This window comes from Filicampus tigris, chromosome 14 (assembly GCF_054856515.1).
Source record: "Filicampus tigris isolate MCC_2025a chromosome 14, RoL_Ftig_1.0, whole genome shotgun sequence".
NCBI lineage: Eukaryota > Metazoa > Chordata > Actinopteri > Syngnathiformes > Syngnathidae > Filicampus > Filicampus tigris.
In genome coordinates this window covers 7,577,998-7,602,287 of record NC_141230.1, presented here as the reverse complement: position 1 = coordinate 7,602,287, position 24,290 = coordinate 7,577,998, and the positions used below count along the sequence as shown (strand labels likewise).

General features: G+C 40.9%; 1 protein-coding gene across 1 annotated transcript in view; it reads left to right on the top strand.

Moving 5' to 3' along the window:
• LOC147136183 (aryl hydrocarbon receptor-like) overlaps nt 1–18,980 on the top strand; it is a 40,579-nt gene extending 21,599 nt beyond the window's left edge. Inside the window, exons 4-11 of the mRNA XM_086051548.1 lie at nt 5,377–5,466; nt 6,335–6,467; nt 8,600–8,733; nt 10,805–11,007; nt 11,099–11,208; nt 12,589–12,730; nt 12,895–14,494; nt 15,710–18,980. Of these exons, the coding sequence (XP_085907674.1) occupies nt 5,377–5,466; nt 6,335–6,467; nt 8,600–8,733; nt 10,805–11,007; nt 11,099–11,208; nt 12,589–12,730; nt 12,895–14,494; nt 15,710–15,850 (2,553 nt within the window). The 3' untranslated portion in view covers nt 15,851–18,980. The remainder of the gene's footprint in view (nt 1–5,376; nt 5,467–6,334; nt 6,468–8,599; nt 8,734–10,804; nt 11,008–11,098; nt 11,209–12,588; nt 12,731–12,894; nt 14,495–15,709) is intronic.
• Nucleotides 18,981–24,290: the final 5,310 nt, after the last annotated feature.

Sequence of the window (24,290 nt, the reverse complement as noted above, 5' to 3'; positions counted from 1 at the left end):
ATGGAGTGAAAACTCACTGGCTGCCAGATCGCTTTTGATCTGCTGGAGTCATTGATTTTCCAGTCCAATTCCTCCCAATGTGCACCACACTGGCATTCCAGGAGGGGAAGGAGACGCCTACCCACCCATCGCAGCCCGATCGTACCAGGGAGGTTTCGTTATGTCGTTATAGTCTGCAATTCTTTTGGCTAGCTCATAATCAAACATGAAAGCTCATATGGAGAAACAGTCTCGGTCAGGCGGTGACCATTACAAAAAGCGGGGCCTTGTCCTGCTTGTTTCTGACTGTTTGTGAAAAAAAAAAAATTCTTTGATGCATATCATTTTGTATCTGTCTGAAATACACAATGCCACCATTACTTCAAAACATAAGATGGCCAGTGGTCCAGTTTAGCTTATTTCTCAAAATGCTTTGGACGGTTAAATACTGATCAAACTTGTGTTACCACCACAATGTAGGCGATTTTTGCATCGGCTATGTGTCAAACTCATTTTTGTTGCATTCCCCATTGTAGTTCCAGTTTCCCTCGGAAGGCCGGTATGACTGTAAAACCATATAAATGTTTAATCATTTCCGGTATATGGGCCTCTGACTGTATATTACATATAAAGTGCACAACAAATTGATGGATAACTAGTTTTGAAATCAGAAGTCAAGAATAATAGCTTGTTCAACTATTGTTCAAATTACTGTAATAACGTGAGAAGAAAACACTTGCAATATCTCTACATTATTATTTATTGCATATCCATACATATGGAAGTTGATATGCTTGATTGGCTTTCACGGGCTACATAAAATGATGTGCCGGGCCAGATCTGGCCCGTGGGCCTTGGGTTTCATACCTGTGGGCTATGTTCACAGTGCGACAATGGACAGAAGTCGGCAATAAAAAAGATAATCGCTGCTAAAAGCAGTGCTGCATGTGTAACACAAACAGCAGAGGAATCCAATCCCTTTTGTTGTCTTTGTAGTCGTTGTCAACAAATAAGTGACAATCAATGGTCAGCAGTGTATATATACTGTAGCATCACCCGACATGAGCAATTCATACCAACCGATCAATGACCAGTCCCGAGAGCATGCTGATAAGTGCAGATGTTTATGATGGAAGTAATTAAAAATACGTATCGTGCAAATTCAACATGATATGCCAATCTCAAGTAGAGTTCACTTGATGAAAGTACAAATGGTTTACCATTAGAAGTAAAAAGTGAAGAGGATCACCTGGACCCAAATGTCAGAATGCTGAAAATTGGGAAAGTAGGGAAGCTATATTTTGTGATTTTTGGGAAACAAAGAAAAATGTTTACTGTGCTGAACATTGCTGTACGGTACTGCTTGTTGGAAACGGCTAGAGTGACTACATAACTTAGCTTGACAAAATGAATGAATTAGTAATTCAATAATATGTAGTAAAGCTGTCAGTTGACAGAAATCAATCAATTTTAACTAAATAGTATTGGTATATTTATCACAAAAGTAGATTGTTTTTCATACAGAACTATAACTTTCATATCATTTAACAGTTTTTATTAGTTTGGTGGCCGCTAATGTGAAATCCTCAGCTTTGACATTTGGGTGTTGATGTTTATCTTGGAGGAAGTGTGGCAGATAATTATGGTGACTGTGTATGTAGTGTGGTGTGTGCATGTGTGTGTGTGCGTGGGGGTGTGCGTGTGTGTGTGTGTGTGTGTGTCCAAAAGAATAACATGAAGTCTCCAGCATTAGTCACTTGCTCAACCCCCGCAGCCGCCCCTGGCCTGGTTTGGGAATGAGATGCCTGGGCTTCTATGCATGTTAGTGTTGACATTTTTGTGTTTGTTGTGACCTGTTTGTTTACGGAATGTTGGTAAATGGAGAAAGGGCATGTGTGCACCAGGTGAGCTGGAAATATCAGTGCTCCTGTTCACCTAAAAGCCTTCTTCTTTCCTCCTGTTTTTTTCTCATCCTTTTGCGAGGTTTTCAATATTGATGTCTGTGTTAGCCTCATGAAGTAAAGAAGATCCCATAGCAAATTCTGGACACCAATTAAATAACAATAAAAACATGGGAGCACCTAGAACGGGAGTGAACAATAACAATAGGGTAACAACAAAAAAAAGACAAGTTGTTGCCTGAAAAAAAAAAAAGACAAAGTGTTGCCTGAAAACGATCCAAAGTATACAGTATTACTACAGGTGATGGACGGAGCCACAGCAAAAAGTAGACACCAAAAACAAAAATGCAATTAAAATATCAAATTGGACCTGCACAATGTACAAAACAGAAATCAAGATGTTCTTATTGTAAAATGGATAAAAAACAATAAAATAGAAGGCATGCTGGAGGATAAATGGGGGAAAATATATGGAATGCTAGACACAGTGGCTACATTTACATGGACAAAATTTCTTTAATCCCACCAGAGTTCAGATTGAAATTATGATCGGGTGCACTGTTTTCATGGACACTAAAAATTTTGATACGATTAGGACTCGAGTGTTCTTGCATTTACAAATTATTTTGACATGCGTACATTGACCAAATATAACGGAAGTAGTTGTAGAAGAAGCCATAGTGACTTCCGTGTCAACAAAACATCGCTCCGTCCATTTATACTTGAAATGTTAGCGTTATTTCACATATTTTTCCCATTTGTCCTGTTACGTCAGGTTAACACTTTCTAAAGGAGCTGCAAATGTACCAATTCAGTCTTGCGTCCGCCATTTGTTTCGCTCGCTTTACTTCTTTTTTTTTTTCTTTCAAACTTTATTGAATCAAACAGCAAACAACACTCGCTCTGCTTCTACTATCTTCCAGCAACAACAGAAACGCGTATACTGACGTCACAGACGTGCGGTAAAGACAGTTTGTTACGAAATGTCGGAATAAGTGTTTTCATGCGCGTCGGACTAACGATCGACATAAACTCTCTCGTTCGGAATAAAAACTTCAGAATATTATGAATGGGGTGTTTACATGAAGCCTCTTAATTCCGATCAGGCATTTAATTCCGAATAAATGTGTCAATGTAAACATAGCCAGTGATTAGACAAGTGGAAGTAATTGAAATGGTGCAATGTCTCCTTTCCGCCACAGTTGCACTCATAATCCAGTTGTTTGACAAATGGAAAGCAGGTGTGCAACAAAGAGACTCCGCTCACCAAGTATATTGTGTAAGTGTTCATTTGAAAACGTAAATACTAGCAGAGATTTATCAAATCAAGTGTTGCACATTAGTGTCAGTGTGTATCAAGCAGCTTCGAGGACTTTCTGGACCAGCATTAGGCACCTCAGAATGGGGAAACAGTGCACCATCAACACTGGATGGGGTGCTGCTGATGTCGACCTGGAAAGTTGTGGGTCAGCGGGCAGAATACTTTGAATGCTTCAATTCCACCAACACCCTTTCCATTGAGGAAGCAGAGTCTGCGGACTCTCAAGTGGGCTCTCCTATCTCCAGGATTGCGGGCACTGACGTGGTTAATAACATCCTGGTAGCAGGACCTCAAGCTTGATGACTTCAAGCCAAAGTTCGTAAAGGCTATGATGTACTGGGGTCCCTGCAACATCATGTGGACATCAAGGACAGTATTGGCAGACCAGGTGGTGGGCCACCTTAAGAAGGCGGCTGTATTTCAACTACAGGGGAATCACATATTGCTAGGTTCAGGAGAGAAGGATCTGTTGGATATTTGAACCTCATAGGACCAGCTGTGTGCCATCCGCCCTGGCTGTGGAACGCGTGTTATACAAATTAGCCTACAGCTTAAATTCCTGCCTTTATGTTTTTGTCAGTCTTTATATGTCTTGTTTTACCTAACATATTGCGTATCAACCCCTTCTGGATGAGAAAATGTCCGCCTCACAGTTCAGAGGTCGTGGGTTCGATTCCTGCTCCGGCCTTCCTGTGTGGAGTTTTCATGTTCTCCACGTGCCTGTGTAGGGTGCTGGGATAGGCTCCAGCACCAAGGTGACCTTTGGGAGGATAAAGCGCTATAGATAATGGATGGATAGATGGATAATAAAGAATTAAACGTGCTTTTGTTTTATCATTAATGGTTTAGTTTTTGTATACTTGTTTTATTTGTTCCAGTTTCTTTTGTTTATCTGAGCTATAAGGTTCACATAGGTCAAAGCATTCACAGTAATCACAGTAATAAAATTTGTACAATAGAAAACAAGACAAAAAAATGGATGGATCGGCGGATGAATGAATAGTTTGCTGCCGAAAGGTATTACCGTAGTGACGGAAAATCATTTTAGCCAGCATCAACACAATCACTCACTGTGAACCGTAATACTGACATGAGATGGTGATGGCACAAACACACTGCTTGTGGCACGAGGCAACATTTATTGGTTCCAGTCAGCCCCCACAGGTTCACGTATTTCCATTTTTTTTTTCAATATTATGTTGTCGTTTTAGGGGCCCAGTTTCCCCGTTTTTTTGTTGTTGTGGAAAACCTGTATTGAATGTTTAATTGCATTTTTAAAAGAGTTTTGGGGGTTATTTTTCCCCCCATTGCATTTTAATGGGCATCAATTGTATGCAGATTTTTGCGACTCGAGCACCGACTCGATCTCTATCCCTCGTGAATAGTGGGAGTCGACCACATTTGATAATTGTTATATATTATTTCGTTGATCCTGTAGAATTTAAATGCTTACATTCATATTAACAATACTTTGTAGTTGGCCTTTTATGAATGAGCAAATAAAAAAAGGAAAAAAAGCAACAAGGATGTTGGCACTAATTGTCTGCCTACATGTGTTGCTATCCATCCATCCATGATCCGAAATGCTTATCCTCACGAGGGTCGCGGGCGTGCATTAAGATCCAAATTTAATGAAGTTAGCTCATCAGTACTGACACTATGCCCATAGTGACCCATGATATTTTGGTAGTTTCTGAGTGGGTGTTTTCAGTTCCTGTCACTGTTCACATCACATCCATACGCGGTCATTGTTGAATTTCTTAACAATAATCTGAATTCTGGAGCAGTATGCTTCTTCTTGCAGGCTTCTACGTATACATAGCCCAAACATACTGCCATCGCTGAACAAACAAGCAAATAAAATCAAAGCAATTGCATACCTTAATTATATGGGAAGAAAAAAGCTTCAGCTAATAGTCACTTTTAGTATGGCTAAAGAATTGTCGGTGACCTGATAAAGCGGTGCTTACAAGATACCACCCTTAAAAAAAATCCTCACACTACATATTACTACAACTTGAGATGACCTAAATGTGCACACTGATGTTTGTTGTGTTAATTTCATTCTGGGTAAACATTACGCAACAATCATATGTGACTAAAATTAGCAGCATGACTTTGCCCTTCTGTTCACTGCTGCTAGACTGAACGCTAACTCTGTGTTTCCTCCTCAAGGCTCTCAATGGGTTTGTCCTGGTCATCACTGCCAGTGGTACCATCTTCTTCTCCTCTCACACCATCCAGGATTATTTGGGCTTCCATCAGGTCACTCATTACATTTGTCATTCAGTGTTGTGCAATTTACCTTTATGACTGTATGACCTCACGTTTGGATGGGTAGGTTGCGTGCAACATCTGCAGGAAACTGTTCAGCATCCCGGGGTTCACTCCCTGCATGGTACAACGAATCACCCCCCCCCCCCCCCCCCCCCCGAAAAACAATGAAAATCTGACCTTATCAGGTTTGGCCTTTTGCAGGAACAGCTCCAGCAGTAGTCCACGTCAATCACCTATCTAGACTATTTAGGTCAATATTTCCCAAACTTTATTGAGCCAAGGCACCCATTTTCCATAAGAAAATCGCACGGCACACCAACATACAAAAACACTAAAATAATGATGATCTCGTCTCAATTTACTCACGTAGTGACAGACTCAGTGTGAAATCTCGGTCTGTAAAATTGAACACAAAGCTGGTGTAGTCGCATGAAGCCATGATTGTTTCTGGTGTATGAATGCAAACAGGTGAATGCAGTTTTATTGCACCTTCTATTGGAAGAGCATTTAATTGTTGTGCCTTTCACTTTACGTCTCCCCGGCATAGGATAGATGATCAAAAATATATTTAGAATTCGTAAATTATCATTTTTGCACAAATGAAGTGAAAATACCGGCAGCACCCCGGATATCACAGGGCACACGAGGGTGCCAGAGCCCTCTAGATAAGAATCGTTGATCTAGGATATAGGTTGATAGGTCACTACAATTTAATTCACGAATCCACATCCAATTAGTATTAAGTACCCATCAAGTAACAGGTGGAGAATGACAGTTGTCTGTTAAATTTAGGATGCTGGCATGGCTTCAAGTCGTGACTCAGACTTTGACTCCCCACTTGTTCTTTTTTCCCTAGACCGACGTCATGCACCAGAGTGTGTATGAGCTGGTCCATACAGAAGACCAGCAGGAGCTCAGGAGAAACTTACACTGGGCGTTGAATCCTCCTCCTGCAGCACCATCAGCGATCAGCCAGGACTCGCCTCAAGGTTGTTAGTTTGTTCTGGATGTTGTCATTTCATCAAGACCATATCAAAATGAAGAGCCAGCTAAAACTTCAGAAGGGGAAACTAAATCTTGAAGGTTCTTACTGCTGATGTCTGCCAAGGTCTTATAGTAAGGCTAGTTTAACCCCCTCAAGAGGCCATGGCATGTCCAAGAACTTTCTTCTAAGACTACTGAATGAGTGAGTGATTCTGAGATACAAGTGAGAGACGGCTCCATCTCTGGCATGTTATCGCTACATTTGTTTGTCCTGAAACTGTGGAATTTAGTTGAGACAAAGTTTGGAGTAAACTGTGGTTATCTACAAACCTCAAATTCAATGAAGTTGGGACATTGTGTGAAACAAAAATAAAAACAGAATACAATAATTTGCAAATCCTTTTCAACCTATATTCATAAATCAACTTTATTGTTTATTTGTAAGTATTCAGTCATTTTTAATTTGATGCCTGCAACATGTTCCAAAAAAGCAGGGACAGGGACATGTTTACTATGGTGTCACATTGCCTTTCCTTTTAACAACACTCAATACGCATCTGGAAAGCGAAGAGACTAATTGTTAAAGCTTTTCCAGTGGGATTCTTTCCCATTCTTGCTTGATGTACAACTACAGTTGCTCAACAGTCTTGGGTCTCTATTTTGCGCTTTATCATGCACCCCAGTGGGAGACAGGTCTGGACTGCTGGAAGGGTAGCCCAATAGTCACCCTCTTTTACTACGAAGCCACTTAACACATGAGGAATGTGGCTTGACATTGTCTAGCTGAAATAAGCAGGAACGCCCCTGAAAAAGACGTTACTACTTGGATTGCAGTTTATGTTGCTCCAAACCCTGTATGCACATTTCAGCATTAGAGGTGCCTTTGCCGCAAGTTACCCATGCCATGGTCACTAACACCCTCCAAGACCATCACATATGTTAGCTTTGTGCTGATAACAACCCGGATGGTCCTTTTCCACTTTGGCCTACAGGACACAACATCCACAATTTTCAAAACAAATTTATGAATGTGGGCTCGTCAGACCACAGCACACTTTTTCACTTTGTGTCAGTCCATCTCATGAGCTTGGGCCCAAAGGAGCCGGCGGCGTTTCTGTGTGTTGTTGATACTGAATATGGTTTTCGCTTTACACTGTAGAGTTCTAACTTGCATTTGTAGATGTAGCAACAAACTGTGTTACAATGGTTTTCGGTAGTTTTCCTTAGCCCACGCGGCAATAACGTTTACACAATGATGGCGTTTTTTTAATGCAGTCCCGCATAAGGGATCAAAGGTCACAAGCATTCAATTTTAGTTTTCGGCCTTGCTGTTTTCATGCAAAGATTTCTCCAGATTCTTGTTCCAGTTTTTTTTAAATACGTTGCAGGGATCAAGTTAAAAATAACAGAATGTCTGAATATTAACATTAAAGTTTATCAGTTTGAAGATGAAATATTTTGTCTTTGTACTCTGGCCAATTGAATAGAGGTTGAAAAGGATTTGAACATTACTGAATTCGGTTTTTACCTATATTTCACAAAACATCCTTTCATTTCATTTCATCAACATTGGATTTGGGGTTTGTAATAAGACAGCAATGTGTCTTATAGCAATTGTAGTGGAAGGGGCTCCCTTTTTTGACGATGGCTTAACTACCACAAAGAGCCCATGTTGGCATACAAACATTGTGAATTCAAAATCAGATGGTTAAGTACACACAGTTTAGGCAGTAAGCCATAAGACTGTCCCTCAGGTCGGGTCACATGACCTCATAATCTTCAGCGGGCTTATGAGGTGAAGTGGTCCCCTTCTGTATTTTGGTTGTAAGATGCTTACAGTATGTCTGTGTCTTTGGGTTTTAGCAAGATAAGACCCATAGCTCTGACACAAACTCTTGATCCCAAGCCACAAGTGTTATCGCTGTAGTGCAAGTTGGACCAACACAAGGTGTTTTTAATGGTAGAAATTAGTCATTAAGCCCAAGGTTAAATATGATTCAGACATGATGGCAACAAAATCATTTCCCTTTTTAGCTCTTGAATCCTAAAGCGCAATTGACTGTGTGAAAGCAAGCCAATGACAGTCATCATGTTTTGCGTTGAATTTACCAACAATTAGATTTTCTTGCATTCACAGAGCTGGAACCGGACAGCAACTCATCCTTGGTCACATATAACCCTGAGCAACTTCCACCAGAAAACTCGTCATTCCTGGAGAGGAGTTTTGTGTGTCGCTTCCGCTGCCTCCTGGACAATTCCTCCGGCTTTCTGGTAGGTTTCACGGCAAACCATATGGTGCGTACAAAATCTACAAAGTGAAGAAATTAACATACTAAATGGACTCTAGTTAGATTGGGCAATCTTTTTTTTTTTTATTAATTTAAATTTTTGGCTGAAAATGTGTTTTCTTACCTAGCTGAGGTGCAATGCTCATACCAAAACAACATGGCTGAGACAGAGAGGGTATATAATCGAAAAGAGGCACAGCTTTACCAGTAATTTGGAATTGGTTCAGGTTGGCAGCGTCAGACATGAGTTGTCAAGTACAGTATGTTTAAAGACCAACACCTTTCTAGAGCAGGGGTCACCAAGTCCGGTCCATCGCAGGGGCTCCTTAGGTCCGGGTGGCCGGGGGCCTCTACACTTTGTGTGGGGCCCACCCGGTTGATCCGGGCCGGGTCTCTGTGGTGGTGGCACCCCTGTGGCCCTGGGCTGTCATTCCTCGCAGCGTGGGTGAGCTCCCCTTGGGTAGCCTTTTCTCATATGGTTTCTCTGTGCCTTGTCATGTCTTTCTAACACAGTTTATCAGGTTGTGTGCTTTGTGTGTGTGTGGGTGTGTGAGTGCTGATGTACTGGTGGCAATATGTCTTTGGGTTTGTTGGGAGGGAGGGCGTGAACGGGTCTTCTTTGTATGTTGTGTTTTGGATGTTTTTATGTATGAAAAGTGCTATATAAATAAAATGTGATTGATTGATTGATTGATTGATCCGTACAGTCCTAAAAGTGCTCCGACACTACACACTGATAGCACATAACCACCCTAGCATATACTTTCCGGGTAGGAGCCACGTTAGCTATGTGGAGCGAAGCGACTGCAAATGATGTTTTGAAAATGCATAATAAACTGTAATCTTGGCTTGAGTGGTGATCACGCTCCCGTCACAAAGCTGGGATGGAGGCTGCCGCCCAAAGAGCACAGGGTTTTTTAGCCTCGTTGCCCACAAGGCACTAACGCTCCCATCATGAACCCGTGATGGAGGTAAGCGGGCCGTGCAAAGCCTTGTCGCATGGCATGTCGAGTAAAGGCAAGCAAGCAATGGTGTGATCAAGTCTGCATCTGCATCTGCTTGGACAAAGAAATGAGGATGAGCAGTGTGCGATCAACCATCTCTTTATTGTGAAAATAAACACTGTCCGTTATAATCACGCTAAAATGACATTCAACTCATGTTGTTTTCAACCATCAGTCTTTATCTGTCTCTACACACACACGCACACACACACACACACCCCTGCTCCTCTTCACTCATCCAGTCACAAATGATTGTCATCAGCACAGCCCTACACACAGTGGGACATTTCTGAACCGTAGTAACGATCCACATAACACAACTGCAGATTTACGTTACGTCCTTGTGATCTCATGAAACGTTATCAGTCGTTCCAATTGACAGTACAAATAAACCATGAACGCACCGAATACCCGGCTGTGTTTCTTGTCAGCTATCTTAAACCAAGGGTGCATCCGTTGGGTCTTGTGAAGGCTTGGCAGGGAAATATCCCAAGATGCATTTCATACCGCCGTCACAGAAACATATCAGAGTCGGGCGGGGGAGTTAAGTACACAGCTGTTCCAAAGACACTCACCGTCTTAGGAAGAACGTTCTTGTATATGTTCTTAGGAAGACCGTACTTGGTGTTTTCATGAGATCATACTCTGCCATCTTCATATTGAGAAACGGCCTCTATGTTCTTTTTAATCTGTTATTTCTTCTCTTCATCTCATTTCAACCGTATGTACTGTCCTTAGTGTTCAGACTGAAACAACACATCACTCAAGACCACCCAACTCAGCTTTATTTATACTATAGAACACTTTAAAGATGAACCACAGTTGTAACAAAGTGTTGTGCTCAAGACTGAACACAACACATAAGATGACACAATTTAGTAGAATGTGTAGAATGTGGCGCAAAAGAAAAACATTGAACCGTGTGTTTTAGCAACTGGCTGTTATAAATGCCGTCTACTACAATTCAATCAAACGTTTGCTTCATTTAAACAATACCATCATGCTAAGGTGTGACAATAAGGTCAGGAGTAAACTTTGCCTTCTTTACAGGCTCTGAACTTCCAAGGCAGGCTGAAATTTTTACACGGACAGAACCAGCGACAAGAAAACGGAGGAAAGGCGCCACCACAACTTGCACTTTTTGCGATCGCAACTCCTTTGCAACCTCCATCCATCCTGGAGATCAGGACTAAGAACATGATCTTCAGAACCAAGCATAAACTGGACTTTACACCAGTGGCTTGTGATGCAAAGTAGGTTTCAAAATTTTGGTTCCAGTGCAGGACATGTAACATATTAAGAGAATGCCAAGACCACTGATCTGGATTGCCTGTCTCTCTTCAGGGGGAAGATAGTCTTGGGGTACACAGAGGCTGAACTGCGGGTACGAGGATCTGGTTATCAGTTTATCCATGCTGCAGATATGCTGTACTGTGCAGAAAATCATGTCAGAAGTAAGTTTCATTTACTTGCAATATACAAATCATGTCTATGGAGATCTAAAACAGTACAGTATTTCCCAACCTGTTTTGTGCCAGCAATTGAGATTTATCACGCAAAGCAGTATCTTTTCATGGACCAACATAGAAGTGTTTATAACTACTTTAAATGATGAAAAATCCAACTCAGCAATACACTGAATGCAGTTGTCATAATTAGGGAGGCCCCTCTTCAACGAGCCAGTCCCATTTAGGATTTATTTTCTTTCAAAAAACTCCAAAAGCTTGGCAGATGTGTGTGGTGGATGTCAATATATTTCATTCATCAATATGCCAACAACATAGGACTATCCCTCGGTATAATTGTAGAAATGAATTCGTTGAATTATTATTATTATTATCATCATCTTAAAAATATTTTAATGGCACCTCCTTGACCGTGCAACACAACTATGGGCACGATAGGGGGTTCATAGCGGTCTCCAACTGCCTCCATCCATGTGCCGCCGACTATCACACCTCCAAAGGGAGATCTTGCAGTTTACCTGTATAACTGTACAAACACACTTTGCGCACGACAATCTCATGCACAGACCCCAGTGAGTCAATTTCTGTTTCTGCAATGTCAAGCACTACGTGCACTTCCATCGCTCTGATTTCAAAAGGAATGAGGGGAGCTGCTTCGTTTGGCCGGGAGTTGGCTGCCTTCTGTCCCACAATGGCGCAAACGCCCTCTTCCACCTGTGCGAGTCTAGGAAAATACAAAATGAAAGAAAACTCTGCCTTTGCGTACAGCTATTGATGAGCAAGAGCAAGACTATGACACAAAGAATCAAGAATGAAATTCATAATTTAACACTTTTTTGTCGTAGCCCAAATTCAGTTTGTGTGTGCAGCTGGATGGCAACCAAATGGCACACTGATCTAAATCACTGACACATAAACGCTAGAAGGTGTTCGTTCAAGAGATGTCCGTCCACCAAATACGTACGAAACAGCGCATTTTGATTGTAGTGTTGTCAAAAAAGTTGGGGATGACCAGTCAAACACAGTCAGAGAGTTAAAACAGCTTTTGCTAGTAATCCCCTGGGATTACGGAGCAGATTGAGTAAAGCTGTAGAGCTGCCAGAGTAGAAGATGGGGAAGGGGGGGGGGGGGGTAAAAAATCCACTGCATAAGCAAAGCATCACAGATGACCCAGCACTAACACATTGTGAGGACAGATATCTCATAGGCCAGATATGTTAGTCTCACCAGTGCGGTTCAAGGGTCAATGTACTTAATTCAACGTGCAAAACAAACAAACAAACACAAAATTATCTTGTACATTAAACCACACTGCCCCGTAAGGGCCAGCAGGTGCAACAATACTGATTTTATGTCTTTGATCTGCAGTGATGAAGACTGGGGAGAGTGGACTGACGGTGTTCAGGCTGCTGACCAAGGAGAATCGCTGGAAATGGGTGCAGGCCAACGCTCGTCTGGTTTACAAAAATGGCAAACCCGACTACATCATTGCCACCCAGAGGCCTCTTTTGTATGTTTCTTTACAGTTAGACTCAAAACTGAAAATTTGATTGTTGTTGGTATATGGAGCTACTATTGGAACCTTAGGTTTACCATTTCAGATACTTAACTTGTATAACGTTTAAACTAAACCCACTGAAGTTCTTCTTAATAATCCTGTTTTCTGCTTTGCAGGGATGAGGAGGGAGGAGAACACTTGCGTAAACGCTCGATGCATTTACCCTTTACATACGCTACAGGCGAGGCATTGCTTTACCAGTCGAACCATCCCATTGCAGGCTTTAGAGATGGTATTTCTGAGAAGAACGGTAGTAAGTCAAAGAAGAGCCGGACTGACAGGTTGTTGAGGGATGGTCTGGACCCAGGATCACTTCTTGGGGCCCTCATGAGCCAGGATGAGTCGGTGTATGTTTGCCAGCCTGCCCTGGAGCCCAAAATCTCCTTTCACAGCAGCTTCTTTGGAGACCAAATGGGCTTCTCTGACTCCAAATCCAGTTTGCACAGAAGCTGGGACACACCAAGCAATGGTGATGTGGATCAAAGTATCACAGAACCGGGCACCAGCTTTGACCCACTGCTCGCTACTCTGGACTCCCTCTCACTGGAAGGCCAAGGGGTCGTGGATTCGGAGGATGGCGGCTGTTCAAACGGGGAGTTGTTTGGAGCTCTGGAGGGTTTGGGACTAAGCGCTGAGGATCTTGAGCTTCTCCTGTTGGATGAGCGGATGATTCGAGTTGAGATGGACCCAGAGCGGGTGCCCACCTTGGATGACCTGCTAACGAATGATGAAATCCTTTCATACATCTATGACTCCATTGAAGGAAAGACTGATTCCGCAGACCAGGGAGGACAGGTGCCACCCTGCAATTCCTCAGTGAGTGCAACAACTGTGTCAGTTTCTGAAAGCACTCTCACCTCTGACACAAATGTGAAAATGCCATTTCCTCACCATAAGCCTCCCGTGGCCGGGAAGGCTCCCATCGTTCAGTTGTCCCAGCAGATGCAAAAGCACCTCAGCATGTGCTCAGGCAAAGGGGCACACAACTGGGGCCATCAGAGTGACCATTTGGCCAATACCTTAGTCAACGGAGACCTGATAATAGGGCATGCTGAAACTGCCTCCAACGGACAATGGTCAGCCCAAGACATTCTCATGAATGCCGGGATACAATTAGAACACATGAACTCACAAGAAACTGTTTTCAATGGCAAGACGTCAGAACTAGATGTGGAGCTTCATCAACAGCATCAAACCTACCTTCATCAGCAGCAACCCCTGATACAGAACCAGCTCTCACAACAGTGCCATGCCAAACAGAAGGCCGCCAACCTAAACAGACTGTGTGGCATCTCCAGCACCGAACAGTCGGCAGTAAAATCCCCGTGGCAGGACTTTGGCTTTGGAGAGAGGCTGGGTCCGTGCCTCAATAACAGCCAAAAAACTCTTGAGGACACCTCGCTAGATTCCTGCATGGATTACAGCATCCCCAACATGGACAATTCGGATTACCCCGTTAACGGGGGAGGGTTGTTCGGGAGCAGTGCGCTTCAGCACAGGGCTGAGTCCACAGTTTCATCATTCCAGGGGATTTCCCAGAAGCTGCAGCAGGAGCCGATCCCAGTTCCTTTAGCACAGGTCATCTCTAGCCTGTCCCAGTGTCCGCCTTCGAATGCCTCGCTGGAACAAATCCTGGCAGTTGGCAAACCTTGTCGGCAGTTGGACCATTACAGCATGGTGGCCTCGGACATGCCTCACGAACCCAATCATGGCAAGGTAAGAAACAATAAATTTGGATCTTACTGTACTCAGGGAAGTACATTTAATGACATTGTCAGGAAGCTTTTGTCATGATCATTTTTGGTTGGTTTCAGTTCAGGATTTAGTTTCATGTTTTTCTGGTGTTCCTTTTTCTGTCTGTCTCGTTAGGTTATTGGGTCCACCTGTGCTTGTCATCCCAGTTCCTAGTGTTAGCCAATCAGCTGCCTCCAACCCTTTGTGTCTTGTCCAGGTGATCCTCATTGTCTTGTCACCTTGTCTGTATTTAATTCCCTGCTTTCTTTCAGTCCTTGTCGGTTCATTGTAATTTGTCCTTTGTGGTGTCAATATCATGTCCAAGTCCTTTTTCCTAGTGTTGTTTTGATTCTTTGATCAGTGTTGTTTTGGACTTTAGTATTTTTTATTATCCGAAGTACATTGTTTGCCTTTTGTTTTCTATAAAGTAAATACATTTGATTGCACTTTGTTTTTGCCTCTTGCCGCCCTGCTTTTGGGTCTTCCTCCTTGCCAATCGTGACAGCTTTACTTAATACAATTCTTCAACACCAAGTTTGTCTCATTTATTCATATTTATTTCAGGTAGCTATAATACTTCAGTAATATTTCTAGTTGATGATATTGTATTTGAACCAGTGACTTTTGACTTCACTAAGCTAAATACAAATTATTCCAGAAGCACTGGTGGAAGAATGGCTTGAAATCAAATGCATCCACCTAGGTCCTGATGGCGTACAATAAAACTTAAATTAGTAGGGTAAAGTGTACTGTACTGTAATACCAACCATGTACCTGCATTAGGAAATGTAACTTTATAACACTGCTGTACTTTACCTTCTACTGAGTGTTGCTAATATTTTGGTATTAAGGTAAAAGGGTCCAAGTATTAGACACATCGTTCAGCATGATGCAGTACAGTTGTATGCTATGTTATTGGTTATTTAAACAGGTAAAAAAAACAAAACTCAGATATTTACAATCTCTTTTGCAGGAGTAACTCGGTCACATTCCAGAGTATATGAAGAGGACGTCGTGTTGTTTATATAATGATATTACATAATCCACTATATGAGTCAGAAATAAATAAATCTCGTCATATTACCGCTTCAGTAAAAAGCTACATGAATGTTACATGATATAATATGCTGGAACCACCACATTGCATCACTTCCTGCCCTTCTGTTCTTCTTCTGTCCTACCTCCTGGACTGTGCAGATGGAGAATGGCGGCATCCTGACCACAGCATACCCAGCAATGTCCAATGGGAACGGCACACCGCCCCCTGCTGTCCAGATACCCTGCTCGGAAACTTTGACTGCCCTCCCTGATCCACCAGCCACTGGCTTCTACCTCTGACCAGCTGGCCCGTGCACTGCACATGGCCAGAGACACGAACACATGCACGCACGCACACACACACACACACACACACACACACACACACACACACACACACACACACGCACACACAAACTGAATGGACTAGCCTTATAACACACAGATAAGACAACAAACAAAACTCATAAATGCTGTCCTGTTTTTTGTTGTTGTTGTTTTCTTTTCTTTTTTGGGCCAATGGGGTTGAGCGATCATTGCATTATTTTTCAAGTCATATTATCATAAGAGTCCTTTGTTTACAATAATGCAGTTAGAGAGTTATGTGAATGAATACAGATGCGACAGATGATTCAGGGTTTTCTTTTAGTGAAGGAGTTGCAGATGAACAAACAGGTTTGGAGTCTGTGTGTTTGTCTGCACTTCATGAATGTACAGAAACACTCAAGTGGGAAAAGGGAGGGAGGCTTTAGCACTAAATGCAACTTTTACTTTATCCGTATTTCCATCAAACACCTGCGGCTCTTCCTGTTGATAACATACGTTCGCCAGCCAGTTCCTTAGATACACCTGAACAATCAAATCCAGTATGAAATCTGCCTTTTTTAAGATCACAATGCTAAATTATGGTTGACACGATAGTCAGGTATTGGCTGGTAACTTAGGCCGCCACATAAAATTTGGACAGGATTGGAGCACGTTTGGGGGGAGGATGTGAGTGGTACCAAACATTACTTGGGGCACCACTGGATTTAATGTGAACATGCAGTCGGGTCCCGGCTCTTTCCCTAAACCCAACATGTAATAAAAATGTTGTCAGAGTAGAATGGCCACACCACAGGGCGTTGAACTCTGCCAAAGTTGAACTATCTAATTTGATTTTATTTGTACACCTGCATAGAATATGCACTTCTATCAGGATTTGTGCCATAATTGAATAGTTTCTTGCTTGCTTGTCTTTACCATACCCAAGATTCCCACAACAAAGATTCAGATTCATAAAAAAATAAACCCACTATTAATTAAACTAATATTTAAAAAAATACTGGTATCTATGTTCTATCACAAACATACTTTTATTTTAAATATATAATCATAGGTATAGCAATCGCTAATATTACATGGGTTGCACCTCTCTTTACAGGATAGCCAAAGACAACAAATCATTCCATCAAAAATTTGCAAATGTTGCGAAATCTGGTCTCTCTGAGGAGCCGCCGTGTGCACGCTTAAAAAAAAGGCGCTTCGAATTTAGGTTGTTGCATTGTATTAGTTCACCACTAGATGCCGAAGTGCGTTTTACACAATGCATCCATTATCGATACCGCTTATCCTCACAAGGGTCGCGGGGCGTGCCAGAGCCTATCCCAGCTGTCTTGGGGCAGTAGGCGGGGGACACCCTGAATTGGTTGCCAGCCAATCGCAGGGCACACAGAGACAAACATCCGCACTCACAATCACACTTAGGGGCAATTTAGAGAGTCCAATCAACTTACCATGCATGTTTTTGGAATGCGGGAGGAAACCGGAGTACCCGGAGAAAACCCACGCAGGCACGGGGAGAACATGCGAACTCCACACAGGGAGGCCGGAGCCGGGATCGAACCCACGACCTCTGAACTGTGAGGCGGACATGCTAACCAGTCGATCACTGTGTCGCCATGTACCTAAGTAGTTTTATTTAAATCTTTTTGATTACTAACAATTAACAAACATCAAAGAAAACCCATCATCATTTCAGTGGAGGTCATACTTGAGCATATTTCAGTTTAAGAAGGCAGACTTGTTCATAGCTCGTGCAGGTGTACCTAACGAAGTGTCCTGGGTGAGCGTCATTTGGTTATTTGCTACACTTTACGTCTCGATGCTCACAAAAAAACAAAAAAAAAGCGAGCAAACAAAACAGTTGTCCGTCAGGCAACAAGAATGTAGTGTTTCATTTCTTTGTTGAAAACTTGTCCTCGTCAACAATGAGATTAAATGTTTTCAAGGAAGTTTAGAATATGAAGAAAAATGATGCTTGGATGATATCCTGCACTTTATTTCAAGCAGCCATTTAACGCAGCAGCTCTGCAGTCACGTCAAAACAAACCCTGATTTGTTTTGGTTTTATTTTATTTTTACTGATTTATGAGGTGACTATAATGCTAATTAGCCATGTTGGCATCCATTTTCAGATGACGCCCTCACAAGCACAAACATTTAAGTACAATTGTTCGTGTTACTGTTCTCTTTATATTTCTCAAAGTTGAATTATTCAGTATACAGTATGCGTTGTTCTTTTTATTATTATTGTTGTTGACCATGTTGCTCAACGATAACCTTGGGGTGATTTTTGGGTGTAAATGCATTGAACTGACCCGATTAGAGGATTTATTTAGAATTTTTGTATTTATTCACAGGCTGCCGCAATAATGGGGTTTCAATTGTTCTGAAGATAAAAGACATACCTGTACACACAAAAGTCAAAAGAAGGAAAAATTGTTTTGTCCTGCATTGATGTAGTGTGGGTTACTAGCGCCCCATTAACCTGTTGAACTCTACCGCTCCCAACTTCCACCAGACCTGTGTTGCGCTTTTCTTTTAACCTTTAGGGCCACTGTAGTGCTTGCTCATGTTCATTAAGTGTGCAAAGTACTTTACATTTGTTTGAAGTATTGGACTTCACTCTATACATACTGTAGCGTGTAGACATGTAATGCAAATGTCAGTCTGAGAAGGAAAAGAAAACAGTATGAATCACCGAATGCAGGAACTCTTAAATGGGGGCGGGTCCAAGTAGGTGGAGTGAGACAACAACTCTGAAATTCAGATTTATTATTATCGCAAACCATTTTGAAGCACTGGTTGACCACCAATTTCTTTAGACACAACAAAATGCCATTAACATTTGAAAGTGACAACAATATCCCATTAACAATTGAAAATGAATTATAAAATTGAAAACTGTTGCCACTATAAAACCATTATTAACTATTCATGCAATGCTTAATGGGGAAGTAAACCAAACATTTTTTTTTTCCAGAAAATGTTCAGTAGAGGGCCACTGGTTGAAACAAAGCATTCTGATTAATACTGCGTTTGTGCAGTATGAGTTAAGCAGTAAAATACATCAGTTTTTATCCATTGGAGGGGGCGGCCATTTTGTCACTTTTGTCGACTGAAAATGACATCAAAGTTGCTCCAGGCTCAGGTAACGACCAATCATAGCTCATCTGTTTTTTGAAGCTGAGCCATGATTGGTCGTTATCAGAGTCTTGAGCAACTTCGATATCATCTTCAGTCGACAGAAGTGTCAAATTGGCCGCCCCCTGGGATAGCTAAAAATGGGTGGATTTCTCATATTCCACAAACACAATATTAATCAGAATGCCTTGTTTCAACTAGTGGGCTTGCATAGAACATATTCTGGAAAAAATATGTTTGGGTTGACTTCCACTTTAAAAGAAACTTTTCAACATTCTTAGCAGCCATACATGTTTAAAATTAATTGAACCGATGTTAAAATAATGTAGCACTCTTAACTTACACGATCAATGATGAATAGTAGCCTCACATTTTTTACAGAAGTTAACCACAATAAAACACACTCTGCTTTTAATAGCAACTAACAATAGCAGATAGCAAGAAGGCCGAGGGATGAGGGTTCAACGTTATTGTTTTTGTATGACTTTGAATTCCCCCAAATTTTTTTGACAAATTGCAAGGCGGTATACACTGTATGTATTTTTTCCACACCATTCACTGACCCTCCCTTTGCTACGCCACTTTGATTTAGCTTTTCTAAAGCATGGGCTTTGCTCTTATGCACCTCAGAATCCATTGCAGTACCAGTTAGGCAATGCATAAAAACTGAATAGTCAAGTAATCGATTGTTAATGATTTGGGAGATTGTTTGGAAGTGATGTTTGACAAATGGAGGCAAAGTGGCGAGCGTTACTTAGCTGCAACCAGAAAAGATGTTGTCGAGTCAGTCTTAAGTTTGCAGTCTGAAGAACGTAACCTCAGCTCATGCCATTTGTTACATTTACTTAGCATTTGTTGATTTTTATCGAACAATTTTGTTTTTTAACATATCTATGGGGAGAAATATACATTAAACATTCAAATTAATACAGAATACTATCGCACAAATAAATACTTAAATGATCGTTAGAGCAAATGTAGTCAAATGTTCATCCTAATACCCACAAATGACCCCCAGGAGGCATAAGAACTGAAGTTAGATATATACTGTATAAGATAGTGAACGCACAGAAATAAGAAGATTGTATCAATCTTGTCACCTGACTTGTCATCTGACTAAAGTGACTAAAGAGCCTAATTCTCAAAATGGCACACTTTTTTTAAGAGAGACTTTTGCGTCAAAAAGCAGCACCTGTTGATCACCAATACGAGTTTTGGGAGCAGTTAACGAGCAGTTACGAGCAAAACCAAATGTGAGGATTCAATGGAGATCCCTAAAGGAAGGACACAGTTGTGAATGTTTCTTATTCCTAGTTTAAAAATAATTTTTTACAAAATGGCTGACGGGTGGCGATGGGCGGCGGAGGAGAAATGCTGAAAAGAGATTTTAATTGTTGCGATAATGTCATTACTAGTGGTATTAATATTATTGTTCTCAATGGTTTATGTTAAAAAGTGATTCACACGTGGTTACATGTCATTCGGATTGACTGATTTCATTCCCGCTTATTTTTTCTTATTTTTTTTTCTACAGCAGAACAGTTTTTTTGCTATATTTAATATGATTGATGTGACTTATTAAAGATGTGAAGTCAAATATGTGTTCTGTAAATATTTTTGAAAATAATAATAATACAGGCGTGTACATTGTTCAGTGTCACTAGTTTCATACACTGTTTTTGCGACACTTGCTCCTTTGTCCAATTCATTTCTTTTTGCTCTGTTGTTTTTTTTTTGTTTTTTTTAAATATGTGTAAATAGTGCAGCTCACACGAATGAGAACAAAACACTATGACAGCCTGGAAATGGTGCCATACTGCTGAGTCTTCTAACGTAGGCGATATAACGTGAAGTTGAACATGCAACAACGACAAGGTTGTCTTCTGTTCTTCCTTCTTACAAATAAAAAAAGATCTCAGTGATCACATTGTTGGACAAATAAATAAATAAAGAACAACTTGTTTGGGAGTCTGTTTCACTGACATCCTCCTCAAACAAGGGGGCGCCCTACAATCTCCGTCAGTGACGATTTCCTGTGTGGAGCCCGAACATGTAAAGGTGCTTTGTGTAGCATTTTAACATCAATAAATCATCATTGCCACATTGAGCTTGGGGAGTATGCATTACTACACATTTAGCATTTTGTCACAAGAATGTACTTTGAGCATGGAGATGTATTTTTTTTTCCCAACAGAAGACTGTTAATTGTAAATTATGGTGACACAAAATATTGACAGTTGCTACTAACTAACCACTTCTGAAGAGACAGACTGGGGACCAAACCTCCTTCATTGTGGGTTGAAGACATTTTCCCACAAGTTTGTATAAAATGTTTGGTTGGGCTGCCATAAAGTAATTTAAAACATAATGGCTAACATGCTACCTACAGTAGCATTTGCTTAACTGTATCCATGACATCGTCAAAACCGCACATTTGTGCCATTAAAATAAAGGAGAGAAACTGTCCGGAAAGGGTCACATAGAGTTATGGAGTTGGACAGAGTGCTGCTGCCCTCTTGTGTGTAAATGTGAAATAGCATTTAGAGTGTATTTTATGCGCTTGTCAACGGGGCTACGGGCACATACGTTATTAATTGTATGACAGAGGCTGCGGGCTGGATAAAATTTGACCGCGGACCGCATTTGGCCCCTGGGCCGGACTTTGAACATACCTACAATATGTTATAGCCCCCGTACAACCGGCTTCTTTGTCAACTTTTGCAGCAAGTGACTGACAGTAAGTTCAAAAAGTGGCAGAATAATATTAAACTATTAAGACTATTAACACACTGACCAACGGCCAAGACCAGAGATGGGAAGAATGGAATATGGGAGCTGGGAACAAGATTACTCAAGTAGAGTAATGAAGCACGAATACTTTGTTACTCTACTTGAGTATTTTTTCCAGTAAGTTCACGGACTATTTATTTTATTAGATTGCTTTTTACTTTTATCCGTTACATTTTATCACCAGTATCTGTACTTATTACTCGTTACATTTTCAAAACAGAGTTGTTACTTTTGTTTTACATGATGCATGACGATTAAAAATAAATTAGACCAATGTTCGTTGCTCCGCCACACAGATGAAGGGTTACACCCAGTCCCGGACTTCCCAGCTCCTAGCTCTATATTAAACTATGACATCACCCGAGAAGATGCTATGCTACCCGCTACAGAATATAAGCTGAGGAGAAGTAAAATGATTTCAAGAGGTTGGTCTCCCTGCATGGTGTGTTTAGTGACAATCTTTCAAATTTAATGAGAAGGGTACGGCTGCAGCCGGGTCGTTCCTGTTGGGACACAAGAACGCCCACTGGGCGTTCCTGTCAGCATTTTGTCGACCAATGAGAAGGATCCAGTTACAGCCGGGGTGTTCCCAACACCACACGGGGTGAGGGACGTGCAGTCGCAGTGGGTCTTCGTGATCAATATTGGCGACTTCAATCAAACCTCTATATCAACAGTTACTAAAAATGTGGTGAATTGACAAAGCATCATGTCAGTAAGTAAATAATTGTTTATTTCGACAACACTGACTGTAAAGCATTATATTCACATAAAATGCCTGTCTTGTCATCTTACATTATATGTATTCGAATACGATGTAAATAAGCCAAAGGAAAGCGGCGCATTGGACTCTTTCTGGTAGTGCTGCTAACGTTGTAGCTAGTATTGCAATATTGTCCGTGTCTCTTTTGGTCATTGGATGTTCCGTTTGAAACAAGATATTAAAAAATTGAAAAACAAATGGTTATTTGATTTTTGTTTTAAAACGGAAACATGAAAATTGAAATACAGATTGATTTTATTGTTTCTTTTCCGGAACGAGTAAGAAAAACTGTGAAAACAATTACATTTTCTGTTTTTGTTTTTAAAACGAAAATAGAGTATGGCACGAGACACTAAATGAACAATTGTCCGTTTATTTGTTTGGTTTTATCGGAAGTTGTCGCCGACAAGAATATATTCCTCTGCTGACCGATAGATGGCGACAGCGTGGGGCCCACACTTGCCTACCAGTGGAAAACACAATACAGAAGGAAAGACCGCAATCAATTATAGGTTCCAGGTTGGGGAGAAATTGAATTAGTAGTTCAAAGTTTGCTGTTGTGATATGGAAATTTATTATTATATCGTCGTCACAAAGGACAAACGTGTGTCTCTACGTGAGACAGACATGTCTGCGCAAAAACTCATTCGCATATTCCAGATATAACAATGTTGGTATACACTGTGCAAAATGTAGAAGTAACACTTCAGACAACGTCATCTTTGAAGTTACAGGGAAGTTACAGTCAGATGCCTTTTTCTGTGCTGAGATCCTTTAGTGAAGAGCAGTAACTCTTAACACTGTTAACCAGGAGTTTCTGTTCAGGTTAAATATTTCAGACTAGTGTTGACTTTTACTACAAACACCACCAAAATATATCCTTCAAAGAGCTTGTTTAAAAAAAAAAAAAACAATACCTTTTTTTCCCATCAACTTTGATCTTATACTTAGGTTACGAGCAGAAATTCTGAAATGTGAAATCAACTTTTTCTGCGGCCAAACAAGGGGCGAAAAAAGCTGTTAAACACAAATATTTCTGTTACAATTATTCAGGTACTATTTAAAGCAACCTTGCATTTGTTCTGACAAAGGGTGGTCAAAAAGAGTTTTTACACATTACGCTGTGTTGTGTTTAAAAAATGTTGGTATCCTCTGTTAAAGAGTTGATAATAATAATAATAATAATAATAATAATAATAATAATAATAATAATAATAATAATAATAATAATGTAAGAAAAGTATTTAAAAAAACAAATAAAAGTTTAATGAAAACGAACTAATGAAAATCAGAAATAGCTTTTGAAATATGGTTGAACAGATTTTAAAAATGGTAATATAAACTCATGAAACAGGCATAGACAAAAAATGTTGGTAATCTGAGAAAAGATTGAAAATAATTTGACCGTATGGACATGTTCAACCAATGTGTCGTCGAATTAGCATCACAAATGCCAACATTTTCGGGCATACATACTCCACTCCAACCATGGGGAAAGACCAACATTCTCGCCTGGATGATTGTAAGGATAATATATAATTCTTATCATGTTATGATGCTCGCATTTTCTGTCCCACATTTCAACATGCAGAATAGAAGTTTGATTACTGGCTTTAGCCTTGTTGTAGTCTAGACGTTAGCCTCGTTCTAATCTAGCCTTGTAGGAATAGATGATCATCTTTAGCCTTGTTTTTGGTATTGGGCCTCGCCCTGGTCCCTTCT